This window comes from Patagioenas fasciata, chromosome Z, assembly GCF_037038585.1.
Source record: "Patagioenas fasciata isolate bPatFas1 chromosome Z, bPatFas1.hap1, whole genome shotgun sequence".
NCBI lineage: Eukaryota > Metazoa > Chordata > Aves > Columbiformes > Columbidae > Patagioenas > Patagioenas fasciata.
Genome location: NC_092560.1, coordinates 10421431 through 10445157, shown reverse-complemented (window position 1 = coordinate 10445157; position 23727 = coordinate 10421431). Strand labels below are relative to the sequence as shown.

General features: G+C 42.0%; 1 protein-coding gene across 7 annotated transcripts in view; it reads right to left on the bottom strand.

The window, feature by feature from the left end:
- Positions 1-23727, bottom strand: part of PALM2AKAP2 (PALM2 and AKAP2 fusion) — a 268612-nt gene that overhangs the window by 142708 nt on the left and 102177 nt on the right. For 4 of the 7 annotated variants that reach the window (XM_065861505.2, XM_071802066.1, XM_071802068.1 and 1 more), the window contains exons 4-7: positions 17424-17538; positions 16792-16813; positions 7782-7883; positions 2263-2967 (exon numbers count right to left, since the gene is read on the bottom strand). In XM_065861505.2, coding sequence (XP_065717577.1) covers positions 2263-2967; positions 7782-7883; positions 16792-16813; positions 17424-17538 — 944 coding nt within the window. The remainder of the gene's footprint in view (positions 1-2262; positions 2968-7781; positions 7884-16791; positions 16814-17423; positions 17539-23727) is intronic. The other 3 variants (XM_065861507.2, XM_065861508.2, XM_065861509.2) reach the window with 3 other exon arrangements.

The following is a 23727-nucleotide window of genomic DNA, read 5'->3' as shown; positions in this document are numbered from 1 at the left end:
ATGAAACTTAACCGCCTATGTCTGAGTCAAGGGATAATGTGCAGAGCTTCTGTGGGTGAGTTTGGTCCTTCTCCCGTCCAAAACCCCCAGGGGAGGTGGACGGAGAGTGTCAAAGTCTGTTAAATCTGACCACTGCAGCAGATGTGGAGCCCAGCAAAATTTCTGCAGGTGTCATACAGATGTGACTGTTTTTTCCTACTCTCTGCTTCCCTTTTTTTTTTTCTTTCCTTTTTTCCGGCTGTCACCTGAGCAGTGGTGAGAGGTTCCATTGACCATCTCCATACTGATGGCTGAGTGAACTAATGCAGGAACTGCCTTTTGCATTTTCTCTGTGTGTGTGTTTTCAATGTGCCTCATATCACCACCACCATGAACAAGTGTCTTTTTTACTGGCACAGAAAGAAAAGAGTACAGAGCAAGAATTCTGTTTAATCGGATGCTCTGAACTAACAATGCAGTAAAAGCACCATCCAAGAAAGAACAGAAATATCATAGGAGCCACCTCAGACTGAAAGGAGGCCTTTTTTTTTTTTTTTTTTTTTGCTTTTTACTTGTTTATTTTGTTTTTTTCAGTTGCTCTTATTCATTTTAAAGACTGATAGCTTCAAAGACACTTCAAAATAATCTTCGTTACTTCTTAGCACTATCAGAAAATATAAATCCTGATTTTTAATCTCACTTCTGTAGTTATAAATCCAGACTAACTTCACTAGAGAGAGTGAAGCTACACTTAAGCAAAGCCAGTGTGAGACAAGAATCAGGCTCATAATATCTCATCATGAAAAGGCTGGCTGCTTTTTCATTGTAGTTAGAAGAATCAAAGGACCAAGAAACAAAGAAACCTCTATTGATTTCGGATGCCTTTGCCTTTTTACATTTTCACCTTGAGTTGTTTTTAACACGCCTGAACTTCAGAGGGCTGATGAAGAAAAATTTACTAGAAATCAGGCTTCTTTGAAGTGTCCCACACTGGAAAATGAAGCATCCAAAACCACCAGCAGTTTTTGAAAATGTTAGCCTTGCAGCTGTAGGATATTCTCCCAAAATAGCTGCTCGGACAAAACTCCGGCAGGCCTCCATGGAAGTTTCACCTGGGTAAGCAGGGCAGGGTCAGACCCATCACCTGTCATTACATAGGTGCACTGGAGGGACACTCTGTGAGAAAATACACCTCCATAAGAATTACAAAATAAACCCCTGGTCCTACCCCCATTCCCAGCATTGAGAATTTTGTCTCTGAATCCAGAAGGAACAGGGTCAGACTGTGAGAGAATTTAATTTATATTCTAAAGAAACAGAAACCAATATCTCTCATTTACTGGAGTTCAGCAGGAAAAATTCATGTGTAAAGATTGACAGAGTTACTGAAAGGCAAGTAATTAGATCAGTGACTCCATTTCAGTTGGTGTGACAGCTGCATCTTTTTCATGTCAAGTTAATTTCAACTGTAGTTTGGGGGAGATGAGGTACACATACAATACTGTAATCTGGAAGATTTATATAAGGCAAAATCAGCATTCATACATTTTTCTAGAAAGAATAATTAAGGTCCACTTCTGGTATCACCAATAAGCAGAAATGGCTGATGGGTTTTTCTGAAACCACAAACTAAAGTGGGAAGTTACTATAAAGCAAAAATATGGAAACTTTTTGGGAAAGACTTGTCTGAGTTTTAGCAAATTAAAACAGTAAAATGACCCAAGCCTTCCTCCAAGAAATAAAAAATATAAAATAATGTTTAAATGTGGTTTTTCTTAAAAAAAAAGAAGGAACATTTCTTAAGGCTCTCATATCTGGCTACTGTGAAACTCGGACTCCCATGAAATCCTAGGAATCTGATCAAGCCTGCCAGATATCCAAAGAAAAATGTAAAAAGTTTTTTCATTATATATATAATATATATTTTAAAATAAAATAAATATGAAAAGATGCGTTCCTTTTCCCATTTATCTCTCACTCTGCAATATTAAGGAAAAAAGCCCCCAACAACAACAACAAAAAGAAGCAACCCCCCCAACCCCTCCCCAAGCCCCGAATAGTAGGTTTGATGGGAAAACAACCATGCGTTCCTCTTCATGAAGAACTAGAAAGCAAAGCAACCCAACTGCAAGGCAATGGAGGCATTCACTTCCAGTTCACAGTATTGCAGTTAGAAGGAGAGTGAGGTCTAGGTAAGTGGTGGAGCAGGAGCTGCCCGGAGCGGGGAAGGAGGAGGTGTTCACATGACAATACAGCATTGACAGCGCTTTTTCTTTTGTGTACCTGGGGCAGCTTCCAAGGGCAGGCTCTCTTCCTTCCCCTCGGGAGAGGAGGGCTCTGTTGTGTCTGACAGGGGCCTGCCAGAGACCAGCTCAGCGGCGTTCCCGTCCATGGTGGAGATGTCCGTCACTGTCTTCTCCCGCAGCGACTTCTCGTCGTCTTCGTCGATCAGGACCAGCTCTGCCTTGATGGTCTCGTCATAACCCAGCACTTTCTTTGTCTCCTCTTCGTCATCGATGTTCTGGTAGCCCATAAATATCATTGTCACCGGTTGATCTGCGCTGGCCTCCAGGGCTTTGCCACTGCAAGGTTTGTCTTGGGGCTGAGGGTTCACAGCATGCCCTTTGCTGGGTTTGTGTACCATTTCCAGCTTTGCCTCCTTGAAGAGCATTTGCTCCTTCATATGGCTAAGGTTTCCATCAGCTACCGCGTTTCTGTCTGACACAGTCATTGTTTCATACCCTCCTTTTACACTTGATTGTCCAGCTTTTTGCATAAGTTCATCTACGTCCTTTGAGCTTAATTTATGTACTCCATTTTCTACCACTGTGCCACCAGAGTGAACCTCATAGACTACCTTGGTACCATCATCATAGACTTTGAATCCTCTTTGATGGGCCTCATCTGGGCCAACAGGTGAAGCAGAGACAATCTTGGTCTCTCCTGTCTGTTTGTCTTTCTCCACATTAATTTCCATGGTGCACAAAGCTTGAATGAAAACAAGAGAGGAAGTGCATGTTACAACAAAAAAAGCCAGTGAATGGTTAATTGCCAAACAGACAAAGAAAACTACGGTGCCCCTTTTCCTACCTCCTGCTTCTAAAGGGCCAAGCGTTCTACGTTAGACGTGGGATGCAACGCTGTGGACAGAGATAGTTATTACACTACAGCTTTTTATGCAGCTGGAGGCCGGGCATGCCTGCAGCAGATAGGGCCTATTCCTCCAGCTCTCACCACGTGGAGCTGTCTCTGATCAATCAGCAGTGCCAAGACTTGGGTTAGGTGTAATTTAGACAAAGGGAGGTGACAGCATGCAGGTTTCCCTCAGACTTCCATTCTGAACTTCCCTCAAAATTCAGAGAGAAACTCATCTCCAGGAGCCTCCCTACTCACTTTGCTTCTCTTCCACCAAACTGCCAGTTGTCTGGTAACAAGTTTCGTTTGCTGCAAAGTGACACCCAGACTGTCTTATTATCAATGCTAGTTCTTGCTTAATTCTTCCATCTGTGGCATTCAAAACATTTTAGAGAGGTGAAGAAACATTGTCTAGCCCTGTTTTACAAGTGGGAAAACAAAATCGCACAGGAATAAGATAATTTCTCCTGCAGATGCGTGGCAAGGCAGGTCTCTCAGCTTCCACACCAAAACAGTGACAGTGACCTCTGCTTGCAGGTGAAGAGGATGTACAAAATGGCCGAAAAGCGCTCCCTCATTTATTTGAATTGGGCCCTAAGCACCATCACCAAGGTTGAAGAAAAAAGTAATAATGAACTGATTTTCAAAGTGTCATGAAACAATAGGTAAAAACATGAGTGTGAGGAATGCTGCTTTACAATAGCAAAGAAGCTTTTCGAGCAGTTAAGGACGCAGTAACGAGATGAAAATTGTGGAGACCATACAGTAGGAACAGACAGGCAGTCTAAACCACTCCAACACCCATTTTGAGATATGATGACATCTCACCAGACAGTTTTTCAAAGAAAAATGTGGGAAGGTCTCACAGATTTTCCAGAAGTGATCATCTGTTTAAGCATTCCTTGTATGCAGATGAAGACATTTTGGCTCCTGGACAGACATCCACAGACACTTAATTACAAATTACCACACGAAGTGACAAGTGTTCATGAACCTTATGGTGACCATTTCCACCAATGAACCTCAATCATATAATTGTGATTTTTCTTACCTGGGGACAACACAAACTGACATGTTGGCTTTTTTTTTTTCCTGACTTGTTATCAAGTTACTACAGAATATCCTTGCCCCGCAATCCAATGTAGCCTGTTATGTTTGTAATTAAAAAATATATTAAAAAATATTCTTGCTTTAATATATTCCCTCAGTCTTATTATTCACACACAATAGATTTTTTTTTTTCCTGTTTCTGTAAAGCAAAGTATTTCATCAGCAATAGGATGTTTATCATGACATGCACCCTCCCTATATCTCCAGACAAAAAATTCATGTGTTTCCAAGTGGGTGCACACTGGGCCCTTCAAAGGGGTATCCTCTGGCCCCCAGAGGAACTAACTAGTTGGCAGCCCAGACAAATGGGGGTCTGAGCATCCACATGCTGTGTGCATCTGCTCAGGCCTTGGTTGGCCCTGGAACGGCTGGTAGGTCAATCACGATGCTGCACAAACACATCTGCATGGGGCCAGAGGATGGAGGTGCTGGTGGGCAAGGGAACATTGCTACCTCTGAGTGTGAGGCGTTGCTGAAGGCTGAAGTGCGCTGCAGAAGCAGGGATCTTGCCTTGGTCACTGCAAGCTGGGAGAACATCCCTAAGGACTGTGTTTTACCATTGCTTTGGGAGGTTTATGGACAAGCTGGGTCCATAGCTGTCACGATCCTAAGCACAGGATGCCCATTGCCACAATGAAGTAGGGATACCAGTTTTCTGATCTCCCTCCCCACTCTGGAGTTTTCACGCCTGGCCATCCCAGAGCAGCCCCAGCAGTCAGGAGGAGGCTGCGGGGGCAAGAGCTGGACTCTGCTCTGAGGTGTGTGGCAGGAAATGGAGGAACAGCTGACATGGACTGAAATAGGGGAGATTTGGGCTGGAAATAAATCACTGTTGCCCCAAGGCCAGTAGGATTTAATCCCTGGAGCAGGTTGCTCTGAGAAGCTGTGGCAGACTGCACCATGGTGCATCTCAGAGAGCAGCTGGCATGGATCACTTGCTCAGAACTCTCCAAATTCAGGAACCTGGTGGGAAAGTGTCCTTCAAGTCTCGTGCAAGTAACTCTGCCCTAAAGCCTTTAATCCAGCTTGTAGGGTTAATGAAACAAAAGGATGCAGGTGCCAACACTAGCACTCTGCCCCCTTCTAGGTGCACTTCCTTGGGTGGGGGTGACGGGAAGGAGGAAAAGAAGAGGAATTTTCTTTACTGACTTGGTCTCCAGGCCTTGGGTGAGTGGGCTCTGAACATCACTTGACCTCACCAGTGCTGCTGCAGATCCTGTTCAACTGCGAATACTACAGAGGTAAAAGTAGGGGTTGGCTAGCCTACAGTACAGATGCTGAAACTGACACACTGGCAGGTTTTCTGAGTGGCAGGCAGCTGAAATGAAGCAAAGCTGAAGTGAAGCAAAGCTGAACTGTGAGGGAGCAAAAGCACATCCCGACAATCATCTCTGATGGACAGAAGTTCCTGATTTGTCCTGAGCACCTCAGCCCTGAAGAGGAGGCATTGCCAGCCCACCTGCTCCCTTCTTGGTGAGAAGCAGCATCCTGAGCTCCCCTGGAACTCCTGTGCCTCTCCTCTTCTTTGAAAAGCAAAATTATTATCTGGGGCAGGCCTTTTCCATAAAGTCTGCTGATATTCCTGTGAAATAGTTGAGTATCATGCTATTGCGTATATTTTTAATGCAGAAGACTGTGAAATCTGCTAGACTCTTCCTGTTGTGATGGGCAGATTTCATTCAGTAGTGTGCATTAAAAGAGGGCTTGTATAATGGGTCTGGAGTCAGAAGCAGATAGGGTAAAATCTGGTAGTTAAATCATATGGACTGAGACATACTGAAGAAGAGCTGCAAGATACATATTTTTATCTATGGTATGGAGAACTGATAAGTATCGATGTCTTACTTATTTGGAATACTTTGAGCAACAAATTCTTTCACTGCTTGGAAAACCCTGTACTACTGGCTGGTCTGATCCAGAAAGTTAACAGGTGTTGTCTTTGAGTGTTTTATGTTTGTCTGATTTGCTTAAGCATTTGCCACTATTAATATTTACTTTTCATTTCCTCTACTGTGATTTCAGCGGCAATGTTTGTAGAATATTGGCATAACGTGGAATTTATGACCTTCCCCAAGGATGACATTAAAGTTACTTGTGCAAGTAAATACATAAATATATGCCAGTGTCTTAGAAACCTGTTCACTTGTGGAATGCATTGCCATGGGAGAAGTGAATAACAGAACCTGGCTTATTTGCCTGTATGCATAATATTTGTTCTCTGCAGGAAAACCTAGCAGCCCAGTTTGTCAAAGTAGCTGAAAACTGAACTAATGTTGATTTCTAAAATGTCTTTGTTTAACCAGAGCTTATTTACCGCAAAATGTGTTCTGTTAATACAATGCAAAACTATCTGACAATACAGTTGAAACTGAAAGCAGCACTTGAAGATGACAGCCTGTATTTACAAGTTTCTGCATGAGCTTTAATTACAGTGTAACATGATGCAGTGCTTCATGACAATAAGATCCCAATGTGCAGATGAACGGATTTGGCTTCTACCTTTATGTGGATTCAGAGACTGTTCTTCAAAAAAACCCCAACAACTTAATAGACTTTGAGCTTAAGATGGATGCTTACAGTGTGCCTTTGGGCACACATGCTGGTGCCTTTTCTTTAAGCCACAGCACACACATGAAACTGTTATAAGGACTACATTAACAAGGTTTTTGGGTCATTTAAAGAATGAAATAAATTAATGTATTGTTGGTGTTGACTAAACAGCACAAAGCACACAGGGAAAAGCTTGCTTTTAAGACAGATCAGGGTAAGCAGTGGTGGAAAGGAAGATTTTTGAATGGCTTGCAACAGGACCTCTGAATAAAATGACATATCCCATAGCTCTGTACAGTGTCTTAGCTTCAGATATTGCTCTGCTATGCTTGTTATTCCAATCTTCAATAAGCAACCTTTCATTCCCACTCCCTGGGATGCCTTTTAAGTAGCTACCAGCAATTTGGTCTTGAGATAGGGAATATATTGTTTAGAAAAGATGGATCTTGAAGATAAGAAAAACATACAGCTTTTAACAATCACATTGTTACATTTAAGACACATACTCAATCTGAAAAATTAATGTTAGAAAATTCTCTGTATGACTCCAAGCACAAAACATGCCATAATTTTCCCCAACTTTTCCCCAAGAAGAAAGAATGGTATACAAATAAGTACAAAATGACATAGAAGTTTGAAGCACATATGGGGTCTAGTGAAAGCCTGTCTGTTTCATTTGTCTTAATGGGGCTTGCATGGGCACAATGTAGGAGGCAAAACCTTGGCCTAAATACCATGTATTTGTATCAGCAGAGGTGGAAAGAACAGAGAGTTTCTACATAAATAATCGGACTCATTTCCTATGCTACTTTTATGTAGTTCAGTTACATTGTTTTGAGAGTACTCATTGCTGCTCAAAAAGCCTTGATTTATTTGCAAAATACAAATCAAGTGGCATTTCCTGGCATTTAAATGATATCAGGACACCAGACCCATTAAGGTAATATAACAAAAAAAGTTCATGGCTACTGGACTGGTATTATAAAACTTTGCTCCTTGAGACTTACCAGCTACTCTGCTTGCTCCGTCCCGCCCAGGAACTGGGTCTGCTGTTCGTGAATAGAGGGCTGGGAGTTCAGGGATCTGGGAGTAAATGTAATTTACTGCATCTGGTGTCAGAGAACAGGAAACAGTTAGATTTGTGCTACGAGCCCCACTGGCTTCATTGCTTAGACAGCAGAGTGTTGTCAGCCCTGACAATAGTTACTGGAGCTTTGTACTAGATAATTGGATCAAAGCAAACAAAGTGCAAAGTCACTGTCGTGTGATTGGTCTTCAATAGACTAGCTGAGGCAGGAGGGAATGGGTCCAGATGACTCAAACCTTCTGTCAGTTGAACACATAAAATTATTTGTCAGGAGGTTCTAGATTTATCAAGTCCACGACCTTTAAAATGGGGGGGATAGATGGGGGAAGTAAGGAACAAACGTGATACCCCCAATACATGACATGCCAATTACCAATATAAAAGCCTAAAAATGCTAGTGTTGACTGAATGGGATGAAAGGCTGGCTCTTTTGCACTGGTTGTTTCTGCTATTATTGAGCCAGTATTTAGCTTTTTGTTCTTAGAGCTGAAATTTGGCTAATAATGAAATTGCGTATGCATACTGATAGGGTGCTCATTGGGATCTTCAGTACATATTAAGCACCTGTTAGTTCTGCAGTGCCATCATTCTCAACAAAATGTGAACATGTAGAAAGCTACCTGAAGGGACCAACTTGTTTTACATTTGAGCTTATGTTTGTTTTGCATTAGCTAAACATGTCCCTTAGAAGAGACATTAAAGAAATTTACAGGTATTTACCGGGACATATTTTGTGGCTAGCTTAAATATGACTACTCAGTGTATATAATTCTGCTAGGATTCAGTGGCTGAGCTAAGAGCAGAGCTCGGAGCAGACGTGTGCAAATAACTGACTTACAATTGGGTGCCAAACCAAAACAGAAAAAAGAAAACAAACCCCCCAACACATTGTTTCCTATCAACCGGAGATGTTTTCATTTTTTAATGGAAATGGTTAAATTTCTGTTCAAACATATGGTCCTATTTGGCATGAAACAGAACATAGTTTTTCCTCCAAGGGTACTTTGCTGGTACAGTGTATAATTTAAGTTGTCAGGCCCTCAGTATGGTCTAGTCCATGTGTCAGGGTAGGAGGCAGAATCTGCCTTTCTTGGTGTCTCTTGTTGTTATAAGCAGGTGAGATAGGAAGACCAGTGCAGACCATAAAAGTGAACTGGTGCAAGGAGACAGAAAATGAAGTGGCTGTTGTAGGCTGCTTGACTGCATCTGGTAAAGGCAAATTCGTTCATCATGTTCCCTATGGGCTAACACTCATCCAAGAAAAAAACTCTGCACCTGGTGACATCCACAGTAAAGACATCATGTGCCACCTCGAATCTCAAAATCTGCTTCTTTGGCAAGAAAATTAGGCCTGGTGTTAGTGAAATGGTTTTACCACCTTAACAGCCTGCAGTGGCCTCCAGCGCTGTTGGTTCCCCCTTCAAGCATCAGAGGAGGACGCAGAGGCAGAGTGCAAATTCAGTCCAGAAAGCCAGGAGGTTAGTATATAATTTCAGGTTGTAACAGATGAATTTAAAACAAACAAACAAACAAAACTACCAAAACCAACACTCAGCCAGGGAAATATTATTTTATTTCGTAATTCCGTGGACAAATGGCAGTCTTGGCAAATGGGCTTTGTATTTTCAATGCATACTGTTTCCTCAAAGTTTTTTATTTTTAGCAGTAGAGCCTAGGAGAAATAATTGTTTAGGACACAGCTGACTGAGCAACGGCTAGCAACAGCTGCTTTCTTTTGCAGGGCTCTTGCCTATGATGAGAAACTGGTACAATGCTTGGTGGTGTTATTCTGGGAAATATCACCAGCAAATGAGCAGGCCATTACTGAAAACTGGAGTAATTTATCGGAAGAAAGAAGTGGGGATTATGTTTTTGGGCCAGAATAAGAAGGCACTGTGTGTTCTATAAATGACAGAAATTTAGTAATTATTCACCCCGTAGAGTGTGCTGCTGGAACAGTAGTTTCAGTACACACTCATGCAGTGACTTGAATGACAGACCTATCTATTCACACGTGGATGTAACCAATGCAGACTTGTGCTGCTTAACTAATCATCCTTACTTCTTTTGCAGTCCATGAGAATAAATAGGCATTTTTAGGCTGTAGCTCTCATGCCAGAGCACTGCGGGAGGCAAAATCCTTTGCAAGTGTTTGTTTTTCCCCAGTGTCTGTAAAAGGAACTGATCTGACCATCCTGGCAGCTAGCATTGCTGACTTCTAGCAGTAAGTAAGATCAGTTGTACAGCTTGGTGGTGAAACTCTCACTTTGATGCTGCACATGTCTGTGAACCTCAGTACATTGTTGTGCCTTTTTTTTTTTGTTTGCATTAGGAGGCAATACCTAGGTAAATGTTCAATATTATTAATGTTGACTTAGTTTAGAAACTTCTCTGGATGTTACTTAGAAGAAAATACTAAAAAAATAGCTTTGGGGCTTCCGACAAACCCTCACTACTTTCCTGAGAATGGAACGCCATGGTGGGGGTGGTGGGTGTAGGATTCTCCTGTATTTTCTTCTGAAGCAAGTGGTGGTGCTGTGTGTTAGAAATGGGGTATTTGACTCGAAGAAATTGGGGCTTGGATGAATCTGCCAGTTCCTGCCTCATCCCCCTCCGAAACCAAATTAAGATGCTCATTTCCCTTTATCTCACTGGCAACAAGGTCTATTTCATTTAGCACCTTTAAAAAGCATATAGGAGATCAATTTTACAAGAAGCAGATGAGACACAAATTAGCATTTCATTGACATAAGAAGACAGAACATAAATTAAAGCATCTGAACAGCCTGCGTTCAATATCTTAGTTTCAACCTTTGATGCGTTATTAATATCTAAGGATGCCATAAAACATGCCCTGTGGCTTTTTGTGCTACTTACAACAAACTGCATTTTAAGACTATGGCACTCTTCCCTATTACCAGACAGAAAAGTGCTTGGGAAAACATATGGGGCCAGACAATCCTTCAAGGGTGCTTGCACAAAACTAAACCTTCAGAACTGCTCGGAATAGCTCCCACGCAGAGGCTCGTGGCCAAATGTCAGAGGAGCTCGTTTTCCAGGGGCTGGATTATCTTTAAGAAGTCTGACTACTACTAAAATTAGTACCTAATGTCTTCTGCAAATGCTGACTCCCTGGGCAGGGCTATTCCAACTGCAAAGGCCTCTGGAGTTCCATGGAGCTATGTCAGAGAGAACAGAGATTATGACCCTCCCACCACAGTTGTAAGACCATGAACGGAAATTTAAGCAGGAAACTTTGCTAAAAGCAGAATAGACTGGCTCTGACTTTGTGAGTCATGCTTTAGACTAACAAAGTTGGGGGTAGAGTTCACAGCTGACACCTGTATATCCATAAGCCACAGAGTGGATGAGTGCACCTACCGGAGTTGTAGGGAATGCTCCCCAACCCTTTCCAAAGGCAGGAATCCTAAATTCAGCCACCTGAAGTGCATGTGTATGTAATCTGGGCAACAAGCAGGAGGAGCTAGGGCTCCGTGCTCAGTGTGAGAGATATCATGGGGTCACGGAACCTTGGTGGGAAAACTCACATGATGGGAAGATCACAATGGATGGCTATAGACTCCTTCAGAAAGATAGAAAAGGAAGAAGAGGAAGCGGAGTTACCCTTTATGTAAAAGAGAAAACTGAGTGCACGAGCAGAGCTCTGGAGATCATGCTAGTTCTAATGAATGAATGTCTTTGAACCCTTCTAGTCAGGATGATGAAGCCTACAAAACCTTATTGTGGTAGCTCAAGGAAGTCTCAGACTGACAGAACCTGGTCCTTAGGGTAGGCTTCAATTACTCAGACATTTGTTGTGAAAAAACCACAGTGTTGCACTGTGTTCATCAAGTTCCTGGATCGCATGAGGACTGCTTCCTGCTGCATTTGCTGGACATGCTGACTAGGAGCAGCACTTTGCTAGGTTTACTGCTCACAAACTGAGAAGACTTACTTGATCATATAACTACCAATTGTAGCCTAAGGTACAGTGACCACAACATTGAGGAGTTCAAGGTCCTGCTGAGCACACTGAGGAACAGTAGTAGGATGAAGACCCCAAATTTTAGAAAAGGCAACTTAGACATGCTCAGAGTCCAACTGCAAGGGATTCCATGAGAAGCATCCAGGGAGGGCAAAGGAGCTTGTGAGTGCTAGGAGTTGTTCAAGAAGTGGCTGCTGAAGGCACAAGAATGGTTCGCCCTCTGCAAAAGGAAGGGAAGAAGGCTGAACAAAAGAGCACCCAGCTTAACAATGAGCTTTATGTGTAATTGAAAGCAAAACGAAGAATATTGGCTATGGAAAAACTGCGAAGTAGCCATTGAGGACTACAAGAACCTTGTTAGAGCATGAAGAGATGCAGTCAGCAAGGCTAAGGCTCAACAAGAACTGAAATTGGCCAAAAATGTCAAGTACAACAAGAAAGGGTTCTTCAGATTTGTGAGTAATAAGCAGAAGCACAGGGAAGACACAGGCCCATTACTAAACAGGGCAAGGAAATTGGTCCCTAATGATTCTGACAAGGCAGAGGTTCTCAATACCTTCTTTGCCTCTGTCTTTATTGGTGCAGCTGGACCCCAGATCACAAAGTCAAGTAGCTGCTACAACTCCTGTGTTGACTTACTAGTAGCGAAGGAAGGACTGGTCTACAGCCTCTTGCAAGGGCTCAGATCACATAAATGCATGGATCTTGACAGAATTCACCGAAGAGCGTTAAGAGAAGTGGTTGACATTGTTGCAAGGTAACGGTCTATGATATTTGAAAGTCATGAAGATCAGGGGAAGTCCCTGATGACTGGAAGAGGGAAAATATACCGATCTACAGGAAGAGGCTAAAAGAGAACCCAGGAAACCAGAGGCCCATTACTTTTACTTCATTCCCTGGGAAAGTGATGGAATGAGTCTTCCTAGAAGCTACAACAAACCAAATGAAGCAGGTGGTAAAAGAGCACTGATTTATCTAGGGCAAAGCATGACAGACTAACCCAATCACCTTCTACACAAAATAACATCTTGGGTCGACACGGGGAGAGCGGTGGATATTGTTCACCTGAACTTCAGCAAAGTGTTCAGCACTGTTTCCTACAGCCTTCTCCTGGACAAACTGGCAAGATACAGATTGGATGAGTGGTCTGTTAGATATGTAGGAAATTAGCTAACAGACTGCACTCAAATGGTGGTGATCAAAGGTTTTTACTCAGGTGGCCAGAGGTGATGTACTTGTGGCAACCATAGATGCAGATCAAATTAAAAGGTTACTTAAAACCCTACAGCTGTAAAAAGGACAGCTGATGAGTTTTTACAGGACATGTGGAGAGCATTCTACAAAGATCTGTGCATGAGTACTCTGAGGACATGCTTGTCTGTTTGGCTGCTGGGTTGCACAGATGACTGAGGTCAGAGAAGAGAAAACCAGAAGAGTCCCTAAGCAAGGGGCTGGGAACTAAACAACCCAGCCCTAGTTTCCAGCCCAATATATGCTGATACATACCAAATTCAAACAGAGTTTTGTGCAAACTGTAGTTACTGTAATTGTGGCTTCTGTATGTTGACTGAAGTAGCACATGTGGTTTGTATACAGATGGCCGAAGATTCCAGAGGACGAATTTACCCCTAAGGCAAGTTCAGCAGCCAAGGGAATTACATCTTAATGTGGCTTTTATTTTATATATACATTGCGCTATAAACATATGCGCACACAGAATAATAGTTTTCTCCTTTCCATTCGTTCATGATATGCATGCAGCATAGCATTACAGCCTGCCTGGTTTTGACTGCAGACCTGAGCAGCAGCAAATTATGCCATTACTAGCATCATCTCAGGCCCTGTTTAATGGAGACCTTGGCAGCGACAAGCCACAAGGAGCTGGCAGAAGCACAGCTGCAGGAGACAGGGCCACAGCCCCCAGCCTCAGCCTTTCTGCTCTGCTTTCTCTCACAGAATGATCTATAAAGCCAAAGTGTGTTTATACCCTGGAAAATGCACAATTTATGTTTATTGTTCCTGGATGACTTCAAGCTCAAAAATGTTTATTGTCAAACATAGCTGTTTTCTAGGAAAGGTGTGAGGGACACATGGAGTCACTTGATCGGCTACTGGTGCTTACCACCACTTCTATCCTCCCCTCAAATCCTCTCCTGGACCCCTCTGGGCTTTGAGTACTCTGTAGTTGTGCTTTCTGCACACTCGAAAGCTCTGTCACCACCATATATATGCCACAAAAACATGCACATGGACACAATGATGAGATAAATCACTTTCTGTACAGTCATCATGTTTAGAATAAAGGGAGGGATGGACAAAAGGCAAACTAATGTGAGATTTATGGAGTGGAAGTCTCTCAGTATGTGGCAGTAATTGAAGAAATTGCCCCAACAGCTTGGTGTTGGTTTGTGTTGATGTTTTACACAGCTTTCCTGCATTAGTCAGTGGCTCTTGCCGTTTTTCTCTGCAGCGTGTGTTACACATGGTTGCCAGACAGATGGCTGATTTGCTGCAACAAAGCAAGTCCTACATGTTTTTGAAGGAATCTATGGTACCAATGTGAGTGCAGCTAGCTATGTATGTGTTTTCTTCCTGCTCTCATCAACTGCTCTCACGGACTGTTGTCACAGAGCAGAAAACAGAGGACCTGCTCAGCTTGCACCATGTGAAGATGCATGGTCACACAGTGCCCAAGGTGGGAGGGCTAACAGGACAGCCTGCAGCCTTGGCCATCCCTAGAGGAGCAGAGTACTGTCCTGCTTAGAGGATGATCTGCGCCCACCTCAGCCCACAAGGCCCAGCTGCCAAGAGGGAGAGACAAGATATATAGGGCAAGTGGCCTGGAAGAGAAGAGGCACTGGCTAAATCAGCTAACCCCCTGCTCTCTCTGCTTGCACATTTGTTCCAGGGCTACTCTCTTCTCTTTGGCACAATTTTGCAGATTTCTGTTACCCTTCAGAACTCATGAGCTGTCCTTTCTTCTGGTTCAGTTTGTGAAGGGGGGAATCCACTCAAAGAAGGTAAAATCTGGAGAGCAGCGAGGATCCTCTTGAACCCTAAGAAATACTACATTGCTACAAGAAAACAGTTTCAGGTAAACCACCACTTTGTATTTGCTAGCTGGGGCTTCGTTTGGTTCCATTTTTATCACAATACACCTGAAGGGGCAGACCATGTCTTACAGGAGTCATAAAAGCTGCTGCACATTTTGGGTGCTAATTCCTGTAGGTACCACTCCTCTTTAGGAAACTTACCAACAGTCATGGTGAAATTCTGCCATTCTGGATCTTTATTTGCTTTATGGTAGCTAATTTCAAATGCTTCAGAAGGAAGAGTAAGTTCTTACCCTGAGGCATACTATCTGGGATTTTTTCTTTTTTTTTTTTTTTTTTTTGACAACAGGATTAACACAAAACTTGAATTATATTGCCAACTGTCCTGGTTTTGGCTGGGATAAAGTTAATTTTCTTCCTAGAAGTTGCTATGGTAATGTGTTTTGGATTGAGCATGAGAAGGATGTTGATAACACACTGATGTTTTAGTTGTTGCTGAGCAGTCAAGGACTTTTCAGCTGCTCATACTGGCCTGGTGATGAGAATGTGGGGAGAGTACAAAAGGCTGAGGAGACACAGCCAGGACAGCTGACCCCAACTGACCAAAGGAATATTGCATACCATATAAAGCTGGGGGAAGAAGAATAAAGGGGGTATGTTCAGAGTGATGGCATTTGTCTTCCCAAGTCACCATTACATGTGATAAAGTCTGGCATTCCTGGGGATGGCTGAACACCTGCCTGCTGATGCAAAGTAGTGAATGAATTCCTTGTTTTTCTTCACTTGCCTGTGAGGCTCTTGCTTTACCTGTTAAACTGTCTTTATCTCAAGCCACAAGTTTTCTCACTTTTATCTCTCCGATTCTCTCCCCCATCACACCTGGGGGAGTGGGTGAGCAGCTGTGTGGTGCTTAGTTGTGATCTGGGCTTAAACCATGACACTAACAGAAGCGAAAATTTCTGAACTAGATCTTTGTGTTAAAAAAAAATAAGACAGCTCCAAGTCAGCTCATAGAGCACATATTAGTTTTCCATTGTGTCCCAATGCTTTACTGTTAGGCTCATCCTACATATTCCTCATCTATACTCATGGTGCAGTTGTGCATGGCTTTGTCAGCATCTGGAGGATCTCGTTTTGACCTTGGTATTTTGAATCTTGTCAGTTCAAAGACATGCACTGCAGATGAGTGTCTGGAGTGCAGATTTATTTGCTAATGGATTCTTCCTGGGTCTTAAGTGTCCTGGAGAGATACTACAAGGGTCTCTCCAGCTTCCTGGGAGCAAAACATATTATTTGCTCACTCAGACACCTACATTTATAACTCAGTATTTAGACTGATCGCGCTTAGTGATACTGAGTTTATAAACTAGGAATTATTACATCCTCATCCACCCATGTGACATTTTTCTTCTGTAAGAATCACCATACAGAGAATATAATTCATCAGTGAAGCAGTTTGATGTTAATAATTGTTCCTGGATATTAGGAATAGTCCTTGTTGTATTTAGCTGTTTACAAACAGAGCATGAGCACATACAATGGAGAAGACCGACCACAGGGAGGTGAAAAGGAGTTTGCAGTGCAGGGCTATCATGTGGTGGAAGGACTCAATAACATACAAGTTGTATGATGTCTGTTTTAAGTCATCCATGCTGTTCTTTCCCCTTGTGTGCACATAAGAGGTGACGATCTGCCAAAAGAATTATGTTTCACCACAATAGTGATGTTTGTGCTTGCACTATAGCAATACCAAAGAAAAAGGTAATGGCTCTAGTAATAAATCAGAAACACACAACAAAGAGAAGAATCCCCACTCTGTAAACCTTTGCAACAAAGCTATAGTAACCACTATTTTAAAACCCAAAGTTATACAATAATAAAAAGGAACTTACCACCATCCTGGTGTGAGAAACTCTGTGAAAGGAAAAAAATAAGACACTTAGTTAAACCTTTTATATTTTGGGTATAATTTGCACAAAGTCTGGATTTTTTTGCTAGGTTTGTTTTTTGGTTTTGGTTCTTTGTAATTTTTAAATGGATACTGGGGATGTGACTTCTCAGGTTTAGGTGCCATTAGAGACTGGGGGAGAGGGACACAGTGTAATAAAAGGAAAACAATGCTGTTTGTTGCAGGATCTAATTTTCAGAAGTGGCTTTTCTGGTGAATATCACCATCACTGGGTGCCACAGGGAGCAGGGAAGTTTGAGATGCCTTCCAGGGTCCTGCTGACATCTTTCAGTGGGACTGAAAGCTCACATTGTATGCCTGCAGATAAGCTAGGGAGATAGTCTCTGAAATCCCTCTTAAAAAAAAAAGCAGGAGTGGAAAGGGGACATCCAAATAACCCAACCAAAATAGATCTGATGCCTCTATATCTTTTCTAGTTCATCCTGTTTTGAGCTATGTGCCCCCAGTCTTCCCATAAGTGTGCAAATTATACCTGCTGCTTTCAAACAGTGCTAAGAGTCTACATGGGTTTCAATCTGTGCCCGAGTGACTTTTTTTTTTTTTCTTTTTTAATACCTTTTGCAAGTTGTCCAAAGATTTCTCAGTCTCTTTTAATTTCTCCAAAATGATTTGTTCTTTGGCAGATATTTGGGATTCCTCACTTTCTAACTTCTGTATTTCTTGCTCTAGCCTGTGAAAGACATACAGACATGCACATACACACAAAAATAAAACTTGTGAAAATTACTTCAATGAGCCATAGTTTCCTAGGTATTAACTAGCATTTCAAATGTCATCAGGAATAACTTTCACTTTTGTTATTCACAACTGCTTTCCTAGTGTAGGAAAGACATGTGCATTATTTGTAAAACAGATCTATTTAAAAGAAAAGCATTAATTCTCTTATTATCCACTTCTGCAAAAGCACGTACAGATTAACTAAAAATATATCTTGGTATCCCTTCACCCCAATTCCTGTAACATCTCTCAGTTATACACTTTCATTTTATAAATCACAGTATGGGATATAACCGTAAATACACAGTAATAATTATAGGAATAAGTATCTTCTAATGCTTCCGTACTTCAGACAATGAAACTGCAAACAGTTGTTGGAAGCTGGCAGTCAACCAGTTGTGTTAGGAACTTCTCTTGGACTGGTGCTTCACCTACTCCTGACAATAACACTTTGGGATATCCATCTTTGCTTCCTACTGTTAGTTCATGATACTGGGGACCCCAGAGGCTTCAGGTAATAAAATATACAGGCTCCTCAGAAAATAAACTTACTTTGCTAGGCAATGAGCATTGAGCACTCTTGTTTCTCTTGTCAAGACCTAGTGGCATTCAGTCCTTAAGATGCGTCTATTGTGATTTGAGGTACACTTTAATCAGTGTTAGATTCTCCATTACTTTAACTCAAACCTCCTTTTCTTGACATGATTTATGCAGGCGCAGGATGCTTCCCTCTTTCTCTCTCTTTTCATATTTATAAGCATCTTTATTTCCTCACTTTTGACCAAACAAAACCCCAAATCTATAATATGACTTAAGATCAACCCTTTTGAACAGGGATGATTACCTAAAACTCCATTTGCCTACAGAAAGAGCTCTGGCTGCTCTACTTGTTGGACCATATTTCTCTGAGTGCGATGGATCAGCATTGCCCAGTGCTTTCATCACCCACAGCTGCTGGCTCCTGACTTTCTGCCGCTACTTCTCATGCAAAGGGTCAGGGCACTGATCCAAGCTAAAGGAACATATTTTTACTCTTTACCAGCCCGGCTCAGCACAGAACTTCAGTAATGCTTGTTCGATCACAAGGCAGAGGGCAGCGACAAAGTGCCAGTGAGCAGAGAGGGAGCAGGGAGGGATTGCTCCTTTCAGGGACTTGACAGCTTGAGTTACTTGTGAAGTTCATGTGTCTGTATAAAGATGTAGGGCTCTAATATAAGGCTGGAAATTTTTCCCCATGTGCTAACTGCACAAGGATGAAAGATGTGTGGCACTTGCTGGTAACGCTTTTCATTGGAGGGAGGCAAAAGTGTCAGCATCAAGTTGTTGCAGATGGAAAAAGGCAGATTTTGCTTTCCTGAAGTATGTGAATACTTAGTTGTCTTGAATTTGTGGTGGTTTGTTGAACTGCTGTTTTTCTCTCTTAAGGCAACTCCCTCATCTCCAAGTTGAAATGGCTTAATTGCAGTGATTTTGAGATGAACTGTTGGAAAGTACTACTCCAATCCACTTAATGTTCTATCTAAATTAATTAAAGAAATTGAAAATGAAAAATATTTTGAAACAAAATATTTTGTTTTGTTGAAATGGAACAATTCTATACAGAATGATTTTTCCCCCTTATTGTTGTGATTCAGGGAGAAAGCTTTCAAAAAAATACTTTTTCATCTTCACTTTTCTTCCCAGGGAATGTTTTAACATACCTAGTGGAGTGAAAAAAATCATTTGTCACTGAGGTCAGCCAATGCCATGCTCCTACTTCACGCATTTAGAAGTCAACAGGAGGGAGGCTTCGTTTCCTTCCTTATCTCTGGGAACAATTAGTAGATCCACATACATCTATACCTTGCTAATAAAGATATTGGAACTATTCTGCTGTGCTGCTAGGTGAAATTACATTGTGGAGCTGGGTGAATCAGGGTTTACTGGTATGTTTCTTTTTTTTTTCTAAGTGAATCACTAAGCAGCATTTTCAGGATACATATTCTGCAGCCTGGCACATTTCAATCACTACATGATCCAGGATGAGACTGAAAAGTAAGAGTGCATAGAAGTCAGCAACAACAAAATACAGGGGAAGAAAAAAGTGCTTTGTATTTCAAATGAACCAGACCTTAGTTAATAGTTTATGACAATGAAAACACTGGTGTAAGAACTCATTTGTCATCACTGAGATTATAAGCAAGTCGACTTCTTATAATTTGGGGTGATCATAGTTGCACCATTTTTTGTGCACCAGCTCGAAACTGTAGGTTTGTCATGAATTGTTTGGTCTTACACAGAAAGTCTGCTTCCAATGCATGCACATGAGAACTTGCATTTGCATACCAAGCAACTGATTGGATTTATATTTTCTTTCTTTTGTTTTTATTTGATTATGCCTTTTTTCTTCCCCTCTTGGTTCACTTCCTCAGTTTCTGCTTAATTTGTGCCAGTCTACCCTCACCAATAAAATGATTTGGACTTGCAACATTAGGTTACCCTATTTTGACAACTTTTTATTTTTTTTTCCTGAATCACTTCTTCAGTTCCTTCCAGAAAGGGTACTAACAAGAACTTACTAAAGAGGAAAGGGATGGAGACGGAGCTGCCAGGATTTAGAAACATGGATGAAGTTTGCAGGGGCACAGCTTTCCTATGTGACACTGAGTGAGAATGCATATATGGGAGCAAATTGCCCTATTTCCACTGAAATCAGTGCAGGTAGAATGAGAATGTCACAGGCCCTGTGTGGAATGTGTCTGAATTCCTAATTATGACAGGAAAAATATGGAACATTCAGGAAGAATGTATCTGTTACATAGGGATCATATAGCAACTGTTAATATCCACAGGAGAATGATTTATACCTTTCCACTCATCTGTACTCTCTAGGCTTAAAGGCTGAGGCAATGCTGCTGAGGCACTGAGGCAACAGGAATACTCATGGGCACAGTTTCCACTTGAAATGTTGCATACATTCATCAGTAAACCACCTAAGCACCACAGGCCTCACTGGAAAATTTGGACCTGGAATCTTTGCCACTTCCTTCAGCCTGCCTTTTTACCTAGGGGCCAGCAACACAAAATTACAATCATAATGCAAACTGAAGGTTGCCTTGCACCTTTTTTTTTTTTTAGTGAGCTTCATATAATCTGAAATGCTGAGTGATAACGAGAACTGCCTGCTTTTTTTTTAGTAACAAGATACCACAGAGACATGCAAATTTGGTCTGAAAATCCAAATGCACTGATATCACATCTGTTTTGAGCAACAGGCTACATGATGGTTTAAACAGTAATACATCCATTCAGAGTGCACATGTGCATGTATGAACATAGACAATGTGCTTACATTCTTCCTGTGTGAACCTGTTAAATATTCAATAAAGTCCTTGTAGCCCAGTTTAAAAAGGATGTGCTTTAATTGTCATTTGACACCTGGCAAGGAAACCTTATAATTCCCTTGTTCCTGGTTTCTCAGCAGAATTTAGGCTGGCGTTTGAAAGATGCCACAACAAGAAAGCCAGTTAAATAAACAACTACAATATCTGAAGTTCTGTAAGGAAAAAATAAGAAAGCAAATGGAGATCCAGATGAGGCAGAAGTGGTGCAAGACCCCTAAAGTTGTGGCTTATTGGACCAGGCAATTATCTGATCACTAGGATTTGCTAAACTGTTTATACAAAGAGAAGAAATGGGTCAGGGAGTCTGGAGTTGCTTTGACAAGGGCATATTTTTTTCAGTGGATAGAGAGAACCTTGTTTTTCCCAAACATCAGGGAAACTAACCAGATTTCACCACTCAGAAAGCCAAGTATGCCTTGCTTGTAGTCTGTCTGTCCTGCAGCTTTCTTTAATGGGTGGCTTCCATAAGCATCTGAGGGTATAACAGGATTTCCAGGGGGGCTGAGAAGAGCTGCCCATGTAAGGCTGGTGACCCTCCTGCTCACGTTAGCAGTGATGTTCTGCTATGAAGAGGAAGAAATCATCAACAGCAGAAGGGATGTTGTCTCTTGGCCAACATTTTGCTGTCATTTGGAGATGCCCTGGTTCCTTGATTAGTAGGATTACAGGCTCTCAGGATAATGCAGGCTGGAAGCACCCTTGGGGGGTCTCTAGCCCAATCCCCTCCTCAAAGCAGAGGCAGCTGTGAGGTCAGACCAGGATGCTCATGGCTTCTTCCAGCTGGGGCTTGAAACTCTAAAGTTTAAATTTTGAGGCTACTTACAGGCTTTCTCTTATATAGTCTGTATCTGTCAGTCATCATGCCCTGCAAAACTCAGACCAGAACCATTCAGCGCTGCAGGGGAAGGGAACACACCAGACTGCTAAACTGTGTGTTTGATGGGATTTTGACCCAACCAGGAGTCCATACAAGTGTAGGCAAGGTGGGCAGTGTAGTTCCTGCAGAGATTCTGGGATCAGGGACCAAAAGAGCTGTCAGGCAGCGCAGAAGACTTTAATTTAGGTGACAAAAAGCAGAATTAAGAAGGAAGATCTAAGTGATGAAGAGACAGAAGAAGAGTTTTAGTATCTGGTATCTGCATTTATGTTTAGCACTCAGTACCCAGCAAACATCATGTTTGGACATAGGGGACTTGTTTTGTGCTCCAGCCTGAAGGTGGTGAATGCATGCTCTCTAGATGAAGGATTTCCTCTATTTCCCATGCTAGGATGTTGACACCCACCGACTTGGGCTGTCATTTTCCTCTCTGCTGAAAGACGAAGACTGTTCTTGCACAAGGCGCTGTTACCTCAGCCCCTGGAAGGATGTGGAGCAGGATCCCGTAGGGCACTCACACATGCTGCTTTGCAACAGGAGCGTACAAATTCCAACTAAGCAGAATGATGCCTGAAGAAAACAGCCTCCTCTATACAGCTAATTAACTCCGGCACATGACATGATTTCTAGAGATACCTACACTTGGCTCAGCAGTGTGTTTTTTTTTGGCGTGGGATGGTAAAAGCGTTATAGACAGGGAGAACAGCTGCAGGTTTATGGACTAGTTTCTTTAGTCTGTACTAGCTCTGCATGCTCGGTTGCACCTGAGAAATACTCTGTCATTTTTGCAGTGAAGACAGAAATGTAATAAAAGGTATATCTGCAGCATAAATACTGAGATGTCAGTGGAAAAAGGAACATCCATCAGCACTAATAAGGTAAATATACAAGTATTCAGAACTTAGGGGAAAAACAGGAAATACTTAATCAGAGTAAACACTTGAAGGGAAAAGGTAACGGATGCATATGTAGAGTGGGGGACAGCTCAGCTATGAACTGATTATTTTGCTATTGCTTGACTAACGCTGTAAATCAACCTGATATAAAAGGCATGAAGAAGACATGGGCCTGTGTCAGTAATTACTGTCAGTTGAACATCCTAAGGTGTTACAGCTGCTATAAAAATGGCAGATTCACAAGCAGAGGACTGCAACAAACCCCTCCGATGCTTACTAAACAGAAAGTTAAACAACAAGTTTAGTCATAACAGGGCTTGCTCATAGGGATAAATTTGATCTCTGCACAAACTCTCTGCTGGTCTCAAGGATCTTGCCCTCACAAAGCTTTTGACCACACAGCAAAACCAGAAACTGAAACTAGCATGCAGTGTTCACTCTTCTGCAAGCACAGAGCCACATGTTGTTTCCCACAGTGCAAAAAAGCACTGGCAAAAATTCTTCATCCCATTGCCCCTCATTCCTACTTTTTGGTCATTGTAAAGGTTTCTGGGGCAGCAGGGTACCTGCTAGTTCACCCAGCTTTGGAATAACCCTGGAAAATGAACTGGCAAGTGGAAAGGGAAAGGGTTCCTCCTGCAAGATGTGTAGTCTTGTGTTTAGGCTCTTTAAACCAGCAAAACTGGAGAAGATATGGGGAACCGTACCCTAAATCCCTAAATTGGTTTAGTTTTCTTAGCAAACACTAGCAGTTGTGACAAAGACAGTTGGATCATCTGTGGATGTCACCCTATATCAACTCATAGTTAGTGCTGATGGCAAAAAAACTTGATTTCAGGTCAGTTGCAGGATCTGAAATGGAATTTCAGAGCTGAGTAATTCAATGCTGCTTAGTTTGTCTTTCTGCAGACCTCATCCTTTTTGAACTACTCATCCTCAAAGAGGAAAGCTGGCAGTGCACATCTTATGATTTCCAAAAAAGCTGT